Source organism: Arvicanthis niloticus, chromosome 14 (genome assembly GCF_011762505.2).
Source record: "Arvicanthis niloticus isolate mArvNil1 chromosome 14, mArvNil1.pat.X, whole genome shotgun sequence".
Taxonomy (NCBI): domain Eukaryota; kingdom Metazoa; phylum Chordata; class Mammalia; order Rodentia; family Muridae; genus Arvicanthis; species Arvicanthis niloticus.
The window spans coordinates 12,684,940-12,699,620 of record NC_047671.1 but is presented as its reverse complement, the minus strand read 5'-3'; the positions used below and the strand labels follow the sequence as shown (position 1 = coordinate 12,699,620).

General features: G+C 45.5%; 1 protein-coding gene across 8 annotated transcripts in view; it reads right to left on the bottom strand.

The window, feature by feature from the left end:
- Window positions 1–296: 296 nt before the first annotated feature.
- The window catches only part of Katnal2 (katanin catalytic subunit A1 like 2), a 68,420-nt gene continuing 54,035 nt past the window's right edge, over window positions 297–14,681 (bottom strand). For all 8 annotated transcript variants that reach the window (XM_034518264.2, XM_076912431.1, XM_076912436.1 and 5 more), the window contains 3 exons: window positions 2,780–2,942; window positions 1,377–1,479; window positions 297–673 (listed from right to left, as the gene is read on the bottom strand). In XM_034518264.2, coding sequence (XP_034374155.1) covers window positions 534–673; window positions 1,377–1,479; window positions 2,780–2,942 — 406 coding nt within the window. In that variant the 3' untranslated portion in view covers window positions 297–533. The remainder of the gene's footprint in view (window positions 674–1,376; window positions 1,480–2,779; window positions 2,943–14,681) is intronic.

Here is a 14,681-nt window from a genome sequence, read left to right as displayed (position 1 = left end):
CAGCAGAGGCAGATGAATCTCTGTGAAATCAAGGCTGGTCAGGTCCACAATGTGAGTTCCAGGCAAGCAGGCACTACACAATGAAACCCTGTCTTGGAAGGAAAGAAGAAAAGGAAGGAAGGAGGGAGGGAGGGAGGGAGGGAGGGAGGGAGGGAGGGAGTAGGGAGAGGAAGAGAGAGTGAAGGAGGGAGGGAGGCTTGAGAATGTTTTACAAGAAAGAAATTAAGAATAGAGACTAAGAAGATATTTTTCTTCAAAATGAAGATCTCAGTTCACAAATGAGGAGAAACACAGGAAACTTCTTCAAAATTTTATAGTCGAATTGTGAGAAAAACCTCTATTGCCTGACCCAACAGCACACACTCACAACTGAAATCTTCACTTTGCTGACATCCATGACACAAGAGCTCATGTTTCCAAAGTAACACGGTTGTCCAAATTAGTCCAGGTTCAAGGCTAATTTCCTCCCTTCCATCCCAGTCACACTGAGGAGGCTCTTGGCTGCCTCTGGCCAGGTCAGGCTGGGCACAGCTTTAGACAGACTCAAATTTCTCTTGCCAGGCCAAGTATCTCTCAGTCAGATTCTTTGCTGAAGGCTTGGTGTGAGCCAACACATCCAAAAAGTCCTCCGTGGTCACAGTGTCCAGCTGGATCCCAGGTAAATTGCTGCTCTCTAGACAGAAAGACAACAGTCAAAACATGGCGCTGCACCTTGGAGGGGCTGGTGTTCTTGGAAGGCTAGGGCCAGGTCTGCAGAGAGCGCAGACATCCCATCTTTGATGACTAATTCAGCTCAAACATCTGAAGAGGGTTACGGGGTGATGGGGCTTAAAGCTGTGACACCCCACCCACCCCCACCATTCTGCCGCCAAAAGGGAATTAAATATATTAACAAAGTATTATTTACTATTTGTATAGTGCCTCAGATGGATCCAGCCCCACATTAGCATGTGCCAGAAAAATAAAAGCCCAAACTCTGAGAAGCTAGATCATCAGCCAGCCATTGAATCTTGCAGCAGAGTGCACTGAGGATGACAATTTGATCAGAGCACACAAATGTAAACACCTCAGAGCCTAAAAAAACCAGGCACCGGGCTCCATCTGCTGGTGAGAGGAGGCAGGACTTTTGTACGAAAAGCAAATGCTCTGCCATTCAGCCAAGTCTTGAGCCCATTTTAGTAATATGTATTTTGAGACAGAGTCTGGATAAGTTGCCCAGGTTAGCCTTCTGCTCAGAATATAATCCAGGTTGGCCTTAAATTTGTTCCCACCTTTGTTCCTAAGTGGCCAGGAAATCAAGCCTGTACCTCCACATCCTGCCGAGAGTTAGGACAAATTTCCCTCCCAAGGCCCCAGCACTGAGAGGCCAGCCGTACCTGACTGGTGGTTTTCAAGCACACTGAAGATCTTTCGCACAGGCCGCATGGCTGCCTCCCTGCAGACCAGCTTAATGTCAGAGCCTGAGTAGCCCTCTGTTTCCTGAAACAGTTTCAAAGCCAGGCTCAGCAGGCAGAATGCTGGCGTCCTCTTCATTCTTATAGGCAGGATCTAGCTTAGAGTTTTGTCAGCCCTGTTTACTACACCAACATCCCTGGGTTAGCAATACTGGAGGGAGAGAAGGTGCTAACAAGTCCAGCTAACCTGGCCATCTGGGTGATAGCTCCCTCATACCATCAGATGCGCTGTGAGACGCCAGTGGAGGACTGAACCACTCAGCGTTGCCTCATGGGCCCCTAATCCTAAATCCAAGATGGCCAAATGAGAGTATGTTGTTCTTGTGTTAAATAAAGCCATTTCTGCTTTTGAGAGCCTTTAGAAAACATTAGGTTTAAATGTCTACCTAGACAGATATCCTAGGAATGGATACCTGTGGTGGCGATTCTTGGTTGTCAACTTGACTACATTAGGAATTAACTAAAATCCAAGCTGGGTATATCTGTGAGGGATATTAACTTAATTAAATCATTTAAAGTCAGAAGACCTACTTTTCATGTGGTTCTTTGAGGTGGGAAGAGCCACCTTTAATCTGGCCCACAACTTCTGCTGGTAGCCTATCCAAAGATCATGGAAGAAGGAAGCTGCTCTCTGCCTGCTTGTTCTCTCTCTCACTGGCAAGTTGATTCCTTCACTGCCATTAGAGAGCAATTCTGGAGTATACTGAAGACCAGCTGAGACATCCAGCCTCATGGACTGAACAACTACTGGATTCTTGGACCTTACTTTGGTAGACAACCATTTTTGGACAAGCTGAACCACAGCCTGTAAACCACTCTAATAAATCCCCCCCCCCCCGTGTGTGTGTGTGTGTGTGTGTGTGTATGCTTGTGTGCACACATGTGTTGAACATGTGTATTTGTTTTATAAGCTCTGCTCCCCTACAGAAGAACCCTTATTAGTACAATACCCAATGAGGATTAACAGATACGTACCTTGAGTTTTTCTTTGCAAAGGATTCATCAATTCGTTAACCACAGTAACCCTCTGTGGACTCTCTGCTGTCCATTTGAGAAATGGAGTAGCTGAGGCTCAGAGAGTAAAATCACATCCCTAAGATCTCACAGGGCCAGGATTTGACTATAAGCTCCCTGAACCAGAACCCTGCACTTCTCCCTGCAGCTCCTGTTCTCTGGTTCTCTGCATCTCTGTAGCTGGACTCCTGGAGTCCGCTGTTCACAGAGCCGGGTTCCACCACACTGCTGGGCAGCCCGGACCTTTTCTAAGAGTCATAGATTGGTGTCTGTTGCACCCATAACCTGCGCCTGCCCTGCAGACTGCCCACCTGGCTCAGCACGCTGTACTCCAGCTCTGTGTGCAGCTCCAGGGCATGGTTCTTGCTCACAGGGGGCAGCCAGTGGTAGATCATGGCCTGTCTGGCCTCCCGGCTGGGGAGACCAACCAGAATCCTCTTCTCCAGGCGCCGTAACATGGCACAGTCCAGCTCCCTGTGTCACAAGAAAACAGAAATGGATGGAGCAGCAACCAGTGCTTCAGATACACAGACTTCTTGTGTGTGTGTGCGTGTGCGTGTGCGTGTGCGTGTGCGTGTGCGTGTGCGTGTGCGTGTGCGTGTGCGTGTGCGCGCGCGCGCGCACATGAGTGGAGATCAGAAAACAGAGTTTGGAAGTTGGTTCTCTCTTTCTACCCTGAGGGTCCTGAGGATCAACCTGAGGTCATCATGCTTGGCGGCAGTTGCCTGTACTTAGGGAGCCATCTCACTGGCCCCAGTAACTATAGTCTAAGTGTTTTTAGCTTTACAAGAAGCAATTCTGTATATTAACTGTCACTGTGTAGCTATAACTGAGTGGTTACTGCAGTTATTCCATGTTGCTTGAAAAAAAGAGGTTTTTCTTTTACATATGTGAAAAGGAGAAGAAGGGAGAAAAGAGACAGCACCTTCCAGACTCCTCACATAGAGGTCCTTTCAGTGACAATGGGATAGGACAACTCACAACAACTGAGCATATGAGTACTTCACTGAGACTTTAACGTCAATTGCTGGACTCCATCTTGCCAGCCAGTCGACCATTCATCCCTGCTGGAGTGAATAACCGCCTTACTCCAGAGCTGGTGAACTCAGCACCAGTACCTCCGTGCTGAGTGCCCGCACCAATGTGGCCTTCTGGAACTCTCGCCCCTGCTTCTGCCAGACCAGGTTTTTGCAACTTCACATAACTTCAGTTTCCTAATCTTCCTTTTCTAAAGGTATAGCTGGGTTTTTAAAAATATTTTTTAATGTATATGAGTGTTCATCCAGAAGAGGGGATTGGCTTGTGGGTCACTACCTTGTTGCTGGGAATAAAACCTCAGGCCCTCTGGAAGAGCTGCCAGTGCTCCTAACCAGTGAGCCATCTCTCCAGCCTCTTCCCAAACCTCTTAATGTGGATACTTCAAGTAAACAGAAAAGGCAGAATAACAGAATGCCATCCACCCATCTACCTGCCATCCTGAGTGAACAGCAGGGAACACTTGTCCACACCTGCCTCGTGTGGCTTCCCATGCAGTCTTAGTCAGCTTTTCTGAATAAACTGCATCACTAACCCCATCTCTAACATCCACATACTTCTGAGGAAAGGGACACTTTCTTTCATGGTTACCACTGTGACACCTGACACAGTAGAGACCGACTTGTAGCGTCCCCACTGCTCAGCCCAGGTTCAGCTTCTCCAGTGATGGCAAAAATCTCTCTTCAGGGCTTCCCAACCAAATCCAATGACGGTGGATTGTGCACAGCCATATCTCCTAAATCCATTACTCAAAGCCAGCCTCTCTGCCCCAGCCTCTTAAAAAGGAACAAGGCTCCTTGTGAATGCCCCACATCCTAACTGTGTGATACATCCTTCTGTTACTCAGCTCCAGATGAAAGCTGGGATGAGGCTTGACTGGGCCCAGGGTGCTCACTCCTGAGAGTTTCTCTGCCGATGTGTTTGTACATGACAGCGCATCAGGATGTGTTTGTGTGTGTCTCACCATCAGTGACATGGTGTCACTTTCTGAGATCATCTGATGACATAACTCTCCATCATAAAAGATACATCTTAAAGTAAGTATTAAACATTATGTGTAAAAGCCTTTGACACCCCATGGATCCCCCATCTTCTCTCCATTAGTAGTTATAGAAACTGTTAGTGACCTCTATTTGAAGGAATTATTGTTCGTATATGCTTTCATATAGGGATTTAAAATTGTTTTTATCCCAGATATTTTACTAGGAAGGGCCGTGGCATTCTGTAGCACTGCTTTGCAAAGGGAAGCTTTCTTCCTCTCTATGGTAGAGCAGCTTGGTTACTGTGGGTTACCATTTCGATTATTAATGGTTATTTTGTGTGTGACCTGTGAGCTCTTCATATGTTAAATTTTCAAACTCCGAAAAGTGTAGAAACGTTTAACTTTCTATGAAATGAGGAAATGCTTGTATGTTCATCCACCTTAACTTCTGATAAGAAGTAACAAGAGAGTGGACTGTAATCCCACACTCAGGAGGCTGAGGAGGACTGAGGGCTGGCGGCCAGCCTGAGCTACATAGAGAAACCTTTTCTCATATAGGGGAGGGAGGAAGGAGAGGTGAGAGGAAGACTTTAACTAAGATGCTATTAAACTTGAGAGGGGATAGTCACCCCATTTCTTCCTGTAACACCCTAGAAAGGGTTAATAATTGCCATAAACCTACAAAAGTGAATAGAACAGGAGAACTGGTAACAACAACAGAATTGTCAAGCTGGAAAGCATACTTTTTGAGGACAACCAATTTGCAAAACCTGAGAAGCTTCTTACTAACCAAGCAGTAAGGAAAACCAAGAAACAAGCTGATCCGAACCACACACACACAGCCCTCCCCGCAAGGACACTGGGGGCTGGCAGCGTCCCTTTCCTTTGGGGCTGAGGTGAAGACCGATGGGGAAGGGAGACTGGCTTTAAATGTGTTTAAGAAACAGGTCACAATTTCTTCCCTGCATCCTATGGGAAGGGCCTGCCTCTGCCTGCCACACCTGGCAGGGACACAGTGGAGGGTCTCTGCTGAGAAACACCCAGCAGCCCTCATTCAACAGTGAGGCGCCAGCTTCCTACCCAGAGACGGGCAGTTCCCAACCATCTGTAACTCCCATCTCAGGCGATCTGATGCCCTCTCCTGACCTTCACAGGTACCAGGCACATACATAGTTCATAGACAAACATTCAAACAAAACACATAAATATACAAGTTTTTTAAAAATTGTGTCAGTACCTAGAACAGTGACAGTGGTCAAACATGAGTGCCCTGATGCACCTAGAAACCCTTCAAAAACTCTGAAGCCTCGTGTTTCCGTTTAATGTTGCCTGTAGGAGCAGCCCTTTATCTGAATTCTGTCTTGCACCAGTAGGCCCACATGTCTTTGTTCTACAGCCCTTCACAGAATCCTCTGACTGCGCCAATTTCACAGATTTCCCTTGGTTTCCTGGCTCCATCATACTCCATGAAGGGAAGGTTCTTTCTTAATGAGAGCATTAGTCTAGAAGGCCAGCAGATCAATACCAGGAGTTCCAGGAAAAAGAACAGAGGAGTCTCATGAAGAAGACAACTCCAGAGAATGTTCCAGATTGCTAGTAACAGGGTTTCAATATTTCAAATGTTAAGGAGACCTAAAGTTTAAACAGCATTTACTAAATGACAGACACATTTCAAGTATTTTGTAGATGCTAATATATTTAGTTTTTACAGCAACCTCCTGATGCTGTGCTATTGTTGCTTGCATTTTGAAGACAAAAAACCAAAAGGCTTAAAAAAAATAAAGTAACTCAGGGTGACACCCAGAATGACTTGGGAGAGGTGCCAGGTGCCGTGCTGAGGTTAGCATGGCTCAGTGCCCACTGATTCTTAAGTTGCATCGTGGAGAGATTTTAGGGCACCAAGAAAGGATGAGAAGTTTCCCGAGAGAAACAACAGGTCACATACAATGTGTTAAACGTAACACTTCTCAAGCCACCCATGGCAATCCATACTTGTAATTCTAGAGCTTGGGAAGCCAATGGAAGAGGATCAAGTGTTCAAGATAAACATGGGCTACACAGCGAGTTCTGAGCCAGTTTAAGGCAGCAGAGTTAGATCACGTGTAATCAAACAACAAATTTTATCCATAGCAACATGAGACTTTTAAATTCTAAGGAAGAAAATAATTTCTAATAAAGAAAAAAATATAGCTTGGTCAAACTATATGGATCGGCAGTACAGATAATTTCAATGTGTGAAGCCTAAACAATAAAACAGGCCAAAGCTGGCGGGATCCAACCACCAGAGACACTGACACAGAAGAAAGGAAATCACAGGGTGGCAAGGCAAGAGCTCAGGGTCGCTGCAGACAAGCGATTCAGTTTGGACCGGGTTTAAAGGTTGGGGAAGACGTGTATCTGCAAAGAGAAGAACTTGACAGAATGGTCTAGCTAAGAGTATCAAGCAAGTATTGATTTGGACAGTACTTAATTCTTGTCCCCATCTCATCCTGGGTGGCTTCTTTATAAGACGATCAAGACAACAGAATCACATAGAGGGGTGGGGAAGCAATCCCTCACTATAGATGTCTGTATTGATAAACTAATGCCCTAAAGTGAGAGATTTACCTCAAAACTGCTTGTGGGTACAAAATAAGTGCAACTCTCTGACAGCCAGGCCTGATGAATGTAGTCTTAATGACATCAATAATCATATAATCATATGAGAGAGGAAACAAAGGACAAATGGAATGTACCCAGAAATCATTCTTTATGTCAATATATTTATATATACAAAAATGTAACTTGTGGCCACCAGAGAAGGATCCTCCTGGCTCTTGCACATAGATTTTACACTAGTTATTTTTGTTGCTATGACTCCTTCTTCCTGGTTACTTAGTACTTCTCTCCCATCAGTGGTCAAATAAACCAATAAGCATGAGGCATATAAGACATGAAACCCAGCAAGGCTCTCAGACCTCTGCCTCCTCTAGATACAAAGCACTATACACCCCAGGGCATCCTGAGTGCTCCCTTGGGCCACAATGCCTTGGACCAGACAGCCTAAGTGTCTGCATCAGACCTGCGGGTACCCTCCTCTGCCCATCGTTCCCACTGTACTGCATCACCCTGGACCTGAGATCAGTCCACAATTCCCAGCATGTAGAAACCAAGCACGATTCAAGTTCGTTCCTTCAAGAGTTCCAGTACTTCAAGTTTTATCTATTTCAGTATGCTAACAGAAGAGCCAACCACTATGCTGTAGACAAAGTCTTTGCAGTCCAACCATAGCCACCATAAAGTGGATGGTCATGACAAGACCATCCTGGAAGAGCAGACTGAGCTGTCTTTGACAGATATCAGGGAGCCAGAGACTCGAGTGCTGTCTTCTATAGTGAGCCCACATGGCAGGCTGTCTACTTACACACTTCCCAGACGGATACACTTGCTGTCCTTGAACCCAATTTCCATTCTAGTTCTGATGTGTGTGCATGTGTGGTTTATTGGGTACCCTGCATGGAGGAGGGTGGGGCAGTAACTACAGTGCTGCCACGGGTATCTTCATGTCATTTTCCTCATGTGTACCCTCCACTTTGTCAAACCCGGAGCGAGTGCTCTGTATGCAGTAAATGCTTTTTGTTTGCTTTAATATCTATTGTAAAAAAAATACTTATTACAGCAGGCATGGTGGTGCACACCTGTAATTCCAACACCTGTGAGATGAGGTGGGCAGAGCATCAGGTGGAGATGAACCTGAGCCATGCACTCAGCTACATAGCAAGAGTGTGTCTTGAGAGACAAAATGAAAACCAAATGCTACTCTTTTCTGTCTGCACAGCTCGCGTGGTGCTGAGTGCATCCTCAGTGCATAAACGGACAATATGTCTTGGATCCCTGCTTCATCCTTCTTGCAGAGTATTGAAAAGTTTCCAGTGAATCCCACTCTGCTGGGTGCATGAATGGACTGTGCGTGCAGAGATAGTGGCTTTGTATAAGATGGCCTGCTCTCTTAAACTCCCTGAGTTATTTACTAAGGGGAATATGCTTGGTACTATCCATGTCCTAAGTTTCAAGCATCTATGTGTGCATGTGTGCATGTGTGTGCATGCCTGTATTAGTACACTATAGCCATCATTAGCTTAGATTAGTGGGGAGAAGCTGCATGGACCTGAAGGATGAGAACGAAGCGCTGTACTTTCACTCTCAGTGAAAACCATGGAAACTGTGAGCCTCAGGGTGACCTGCCAGGCTCACCTGGCAGCGCTTCTGAGGACGACTCAAGAGATGCGTGTCTGGGACCTCTCCTCTCATCAGAGAGGCCAGAGAATCCAGAAAGGGAGCCTTAGCAGAGTGAGTCATTGCTCTATTCATGTGTGAGCTCTAAGTATCACTTTAATGCAGTGAAAAATCGTGCATTATCTATTGATTACCCCATCGCAAAATACGATACCAATAACCGAGGGGGGAAAATATAATGGCTCTGACCACAGCAAAAGGATGAATGAGATCAGAAATCTCATCTTAAGGCCCCTTTAAAAACTTAATTGATTATTTCAAAAAATACTTTTTTGAGTGTACCATGGAATGCCCTTGGAGGCAGGGGTGAAGTTCTCAAGTGGCAAAAAGAAAAAAAAGCTCAAAACCAAGACTAGATAAAGATGTAACAATGGATTTGCCTCTTGGTAACAATGGATTGCATTTTAAATGTTCCATAGAGGGAGAGTCAAGGCTTGCAACATCAAGAAAATCCCTATATGGCCGAAGAGCACATGCCCATCAGGATAACGTAGGTTAGGATGTCTCCCATTAGAAATGGACGCCATAGGAAAATGAGTCTCTGTACTGCACTTAGGGGAGGGAAAGTCTTCATGGATAGTTCAAGACTATTGGCTTTATTGTCACAGTCTCAGATATCTTAACCTGAGAAGAAAATTTAAGTCAAAATGGTCCAAAATCTGAAATGGTCAAATAAATTATTGCTACAAGATCCCATTATGTGACTTCCATATTAATAAAATCACAAAACATGTTACAACCACCATGAAAGTCAGAAAAAAAAAAAACCTAACAATGAAAATACACGCCATTGGCCAGAGAATAATGTTTAAAACTGATAAAGAAAGAAAAGGGTGGATCAAAAATATGAGCAAGAGACTTGCATGTGTCACTTCTGATGACTGAGACCACTGGCTTTCCTACAATAAATAACCAAAAGGATTCTGGAAGGCCGGAAGAGAAGGTCGAATAGCTGGGGACCTCGGGACTTAGAACTGCCATGGCACCGAGGGCCCTGAGCTTGCTTGCTTCTCATCTGTCCTGATGGTTCACCAGAGATACCCATAACTCAAACCTACACAGACAAAACACCAAGAAAAGTTTGCTCTCCCCAGCCACAGGATCAGAAAAAGGAGACTTATAAGACAGAAACCTTTCTGATAGTATCTGTTCTAATCCAGCCAAGCACTGCAGAAGATACCCCTCCCACCGAAGGACTGGGAGTGGCAAGGAGGAAACAGTGGGAAACATAAACAAACAAAGGTACTTCCCCAAAAGAAAAGCCAAGGGAATGATGGACCACTAACATAATGGAACTGTTTACAGAATGAAGCAAGTTTGCAAAGGTGAGCACAGTACAGCAAGCCTGGAACGCACAGGGGCTATAGAGTAATGCGATTCCACGCACAGGACAGTCCCATTCCGCCACCATCTGTGCACCCTGTGCAGGGGCTGAGCACATGATATGTCCACATCTTGTTTCCACTTTGTTGGTTTGCTGTGCCGGATGGACCCCAAGGCCATGGTCATACACGCTAGGCAAGCACTGCTTTCCCAGCTAGATCCTGCTTTTTGCGCAATGCGTACTGACCTGTGGGAGACCACATTAGGAAAATGTAGACCTGGTCAAAGCCCAGAGTTGAAAGACAGAGCCTCAAAGATCATTCTCCTCCCCCAAGTTCAGAACACTGGTGGTTACTGTGCAAAAGGACCGGGATTATGTTAACTGATCTTTTCCATTTACAAGCGTGCGTTTCTATAGGAACACCACACCAGGAAGGAGAGTCCATATGGGAAGACATCTATTTACACAAGCAGTAGAAAGGCAGCTGGGCTGGCCGCTGCCCAAGGAATGGTTTAAATCCTGTAGAAAATGGAAGGACAGCTCCAAGGGGGTGGCCCGTGAGAGCCACTGCTGGTGTCCCCTAAACCAGCCAGGACAGACTCATTTGCAGAGCAGGGGTTTCTTGGCTCTTATGCCTTCTTTTGAATATTAGAGGAAAGTTGTCTCCTGGTAGTTTTAGCCTGCAGCTTGGCTATGTCAGTACCTGCTTTTGTCAAGGGTTCCTGGAATGTCTAGCTGTTTGGCAGGCAGCAGGGAAGATGAGTGTTGGCCTGTCGCTCACTTACAGCCCCCACACTTCGTTGGTACAAGCTACCGTAGAGTTAAGTAGACATCTCTAGATGGAATTTGCCTTCATGGCCCCGTTGATTCCCTCTGGGCTGCCGGGCCTGAGCCTGCAAGTATGCAGCAATCAAGGCAGGTCAAATTCGCCCTAATTATACTCGCTGAGCGTCTCATGTCGCCATTACAGTAAGTGGTAATATTAAATGTGCGACATTGTTTGTGCCTCTCACTGCTCACTTACACATCCGATGACACAGAGAAGTGGCTCCTTCTTGTTTTCTCTCGTGGTATAGACCAGCCATGGCAAGTGAGCAAAACCTGTCAGCCACCTCACTGCTGAGACAGTGGTAAAGGAGGCCCCCGTGCCTGAAGGATGCTTTAGATGAGAACTGCCCCAATTATAAGGGATTTGATATTTTAGGACCGAGTCTTCACATACTTGTTCTGAATTAGTTTTTCTCTGGGATAGAATGCTTGAAGTAGATAAGCACCATTCCTCACATGGGATCCTGAGACCAAGGAAAGTCTTATTCATTAACAGTACTCCTGGGCTGGAGAGATGGCTCAGCGGTTAAGAGCACTGGCTGCTCTTCCAGAGGTCCTGAGTTCAATTCCCAGCAACCACATGGTGGCTCACAACCAACTGTAATGAGATCTGATGCCCTCTACTGATGTGTCTGAAGACAGACACAGTGTACTCGTACACATAAAATAAATAAATAAATAAATCTTTAAAAAAATAAAAAAATACTCCTTCTTCAGAGAATCTTTCCTTATAAAAGGGTTTGTCAATATATCACAGGGGGTTAAAATACAAAACCCTTCTATTCAGTAACCCTGCTTCCAGGTATCTTTCCTAAGGACCAGAACTGTACCCAAAGGTATTTTACTTTGTGTATGTGTGCATACTGGTTTATGTATGCACATTTCCGTGTGTGTGTGTGTGTGTGTGTGTGTGTGTGTGTGTGTGTATGCATGTTCACATGTATGTGTAGAGAGAAGAGGACAATCACTGGGTGTCATTCTTCAGGTGCCAGCCCCACCACCACCCCCACTTCTTTGAAAGAGCCTTTCACCGGCCTGGAGCTCATTACATGGACTAGGCTGGCTGGCCAGTAAGCCCCAGGAATTCACCTGCCTCAGCCTCCCCGAAGCTGGGATTACAAGCACTGTTCTGAGCTCTCTCCCTGTCCTGTTTACAAAGGCTTTTAGTGCAAGGACGTTCGTTTCAATGTTAGTTATTAATAGGGAATGTCCGGGAACGCCATATGTGCTCAATGGGAAGGAATGATTAAATTATGGTATAGTCCATGTGGGGAAATTTCTGGGCAGCCATTACCAAATCCAATTTTCAAGGACTAGTTAATGACATTGGAAATGTTCTCACTATAATGTTAAGTAATGAACACAAGACACTAGTGGGATTGCAGACTAGTACAACCTCTATGGAGGGAAACTTGGCAGGCTATCCCATGATTCCATGCCCATTACCCTTTGACCCCGTGGGTTTCCTTCCAGAAACCTATCCCAGAGCTGCACTGGCAGAACACAGAAGTAGTATAGAGAAGCCCACTCCTTACTGCATTGCCATCTGTAATAGCAAGAGCAGCCCTGTTGTCATCACTGGGTGACTGACTGGATACATTCCAGATATACACCCTGTTGTGGTATTGCCACCTTTTGTGTATGAGATAAACACAAGCTGTGTGAGGCTGCTGCCTATAAAACATGGAGTGCTGTTTATAGTAAAACTTTTTAAATAACTGGAAGTTGTAGATTTTAAGATAATAAAAAGCTAGAGTCATAAAGATGCCCACTAAAGCGTGTAAATCAGTAACCATTGTTCATTCTCAGTGTTATGCACTGTATTGTGTATGCTACACTTTGATAACATTTCAGTAGGTTTATTGACACCAGCATCAACAGACTTGTGAGCAATGTGTTCACACTCTGTGATGTGGAGTCTCTGTGGCTCCATTATTATCTCACTGGGGAGACCATTGTTGGAAAAGCAGCCCATCATCGCCTGAGGCATGTAGTGCATGGCTTCAGTACGTTAACAAGATTACACAATTAGCACCACAAGCAATTTTAGGACAAATGTTCTCTCCAACCCCAACTCCTCATGAAGATGAGACTGACTTCAAAATCACCATGCAGCCAACAATGACCAACAATGATTATCTGCCTGTGCTACCACTGTCAGGCTGGTACTGCATTTCTTGATTGCATCCGGAGGCTACATTGAGTGGGAGACTTACATCATCTAGGTTTGCACTCCTGTGTGATGGGGAATCTCAGCAGTCAACTAAAGGGTCCTCTGAACAGGTCTGTGAGGAAGGATTAGTTGAGATAGAAGACTCTCTTCAAGATTGTACTGCCTAGCCCAGTGGTGGGGCACGCCTTTAATCCCAGCACTTGGGAGGCAGAGACAGGCGGATTTCTGAGTTCAAGTCCAGCCTGGTCTACAAAGTGAGTTCCAGGACAGCCAGGGCTACACAGAGAAACCCTGTCTTGAAAAAAAAAAAAAAAAAAAAAAAAAGATTGTACTGCCTAGATATAAAAAAGGTCTAGGAAAGACCTTGCTGGTGAGTGTGTCAACACCATGTCCATGCTGCTGCTGAACCGTGCCTAACTAACATCAGAACCTAGCTTGTCTGGCCTTCCAGAGCGGACAGAAAATGATGATTTCCAGGATCTTCCAAGGCCTTCCGGCACACACAGGGAAAGCTAAGGCTTAGGATCTGAGCAGCTACCAGACTCTCGGCCATCCCAGCATGCCGATGGCCATGGGTGGACTACCCATCAGTTCTAGTAAACATCTCCTTTTGATTTGTTTATCAGACAGAGTCTCACTATGGAGTCCTGGCTATCCTGGAACTCACCATGTAAAGCAGGCTGGCTCGAATTCACAGTTATGCCTGCTTCTGCCTCAGGACAGATGGGATAAAAGGTGTGTTCAACCAGGCCCAGTACAAATCCTGCTTGATAATACACACACACTTTGTTGGTTCCATCCCTCTAGAGAAATATAATACAAGATACACAAGGACCTGGCTTTAATCCCCACACAATGCAGCCAACAGCTGAAATAATAATACAGCAAAAATATGCAGCCCAACAAACGGCATGACTACCTAAAAGCATTGGTCATGAGCTCTGCACCATGTGGCTGATAGCTCAAGAGAGTTTCTTTAAAACTTACAAACTCACCAGGGTGAGTATTGCACTCCTGTAATCACAAGAGCCAGGAGACAGAGGCAGGAAGGTGCGGAACTCAAGGTCAGCTCCAGTACATGCTGAGATCCAACCAACCCAACAAAACCCAGAACTAAAATCATTGACAAAACCTAATGGTATTATATGAAACAAGCCTAGAACTTGTGGAACAGGTAGAAAGTTCTAAAGTATATTTCTCAGTTTGGAGAAGTGAGGGAGGGGGCTTGCTCACTGCTGGTGTGTCGCCTCATTTTCTAGATATCAGGGTAATCAAGCAAGCCCATTGGGTGAGAGAAACCCTTGAGTGATCCTAACTGACAGCTTATAGAGAGAGAGCTGTCAGCCAGAAGCACTGACAGGACCATAACCTCCAGGGATGGGTCACATCATGATGAGCGCCAAGCCAGAAGGAACAGAAGGTGAAAGGTCAGGGAAAGAGGTCATCTTGCAGCTGAGGAAGAGCAAGAACATAACAAGGTTTTTCCTAAGCTATACTCTTCCTAAGCAAACAGGAAGGTTTCCTACACACTCAGGTAGGAAAGCACGCTTAGGGGCAGGCACACTTCTGAGTATACTTGGTAAGGTACACATTTCT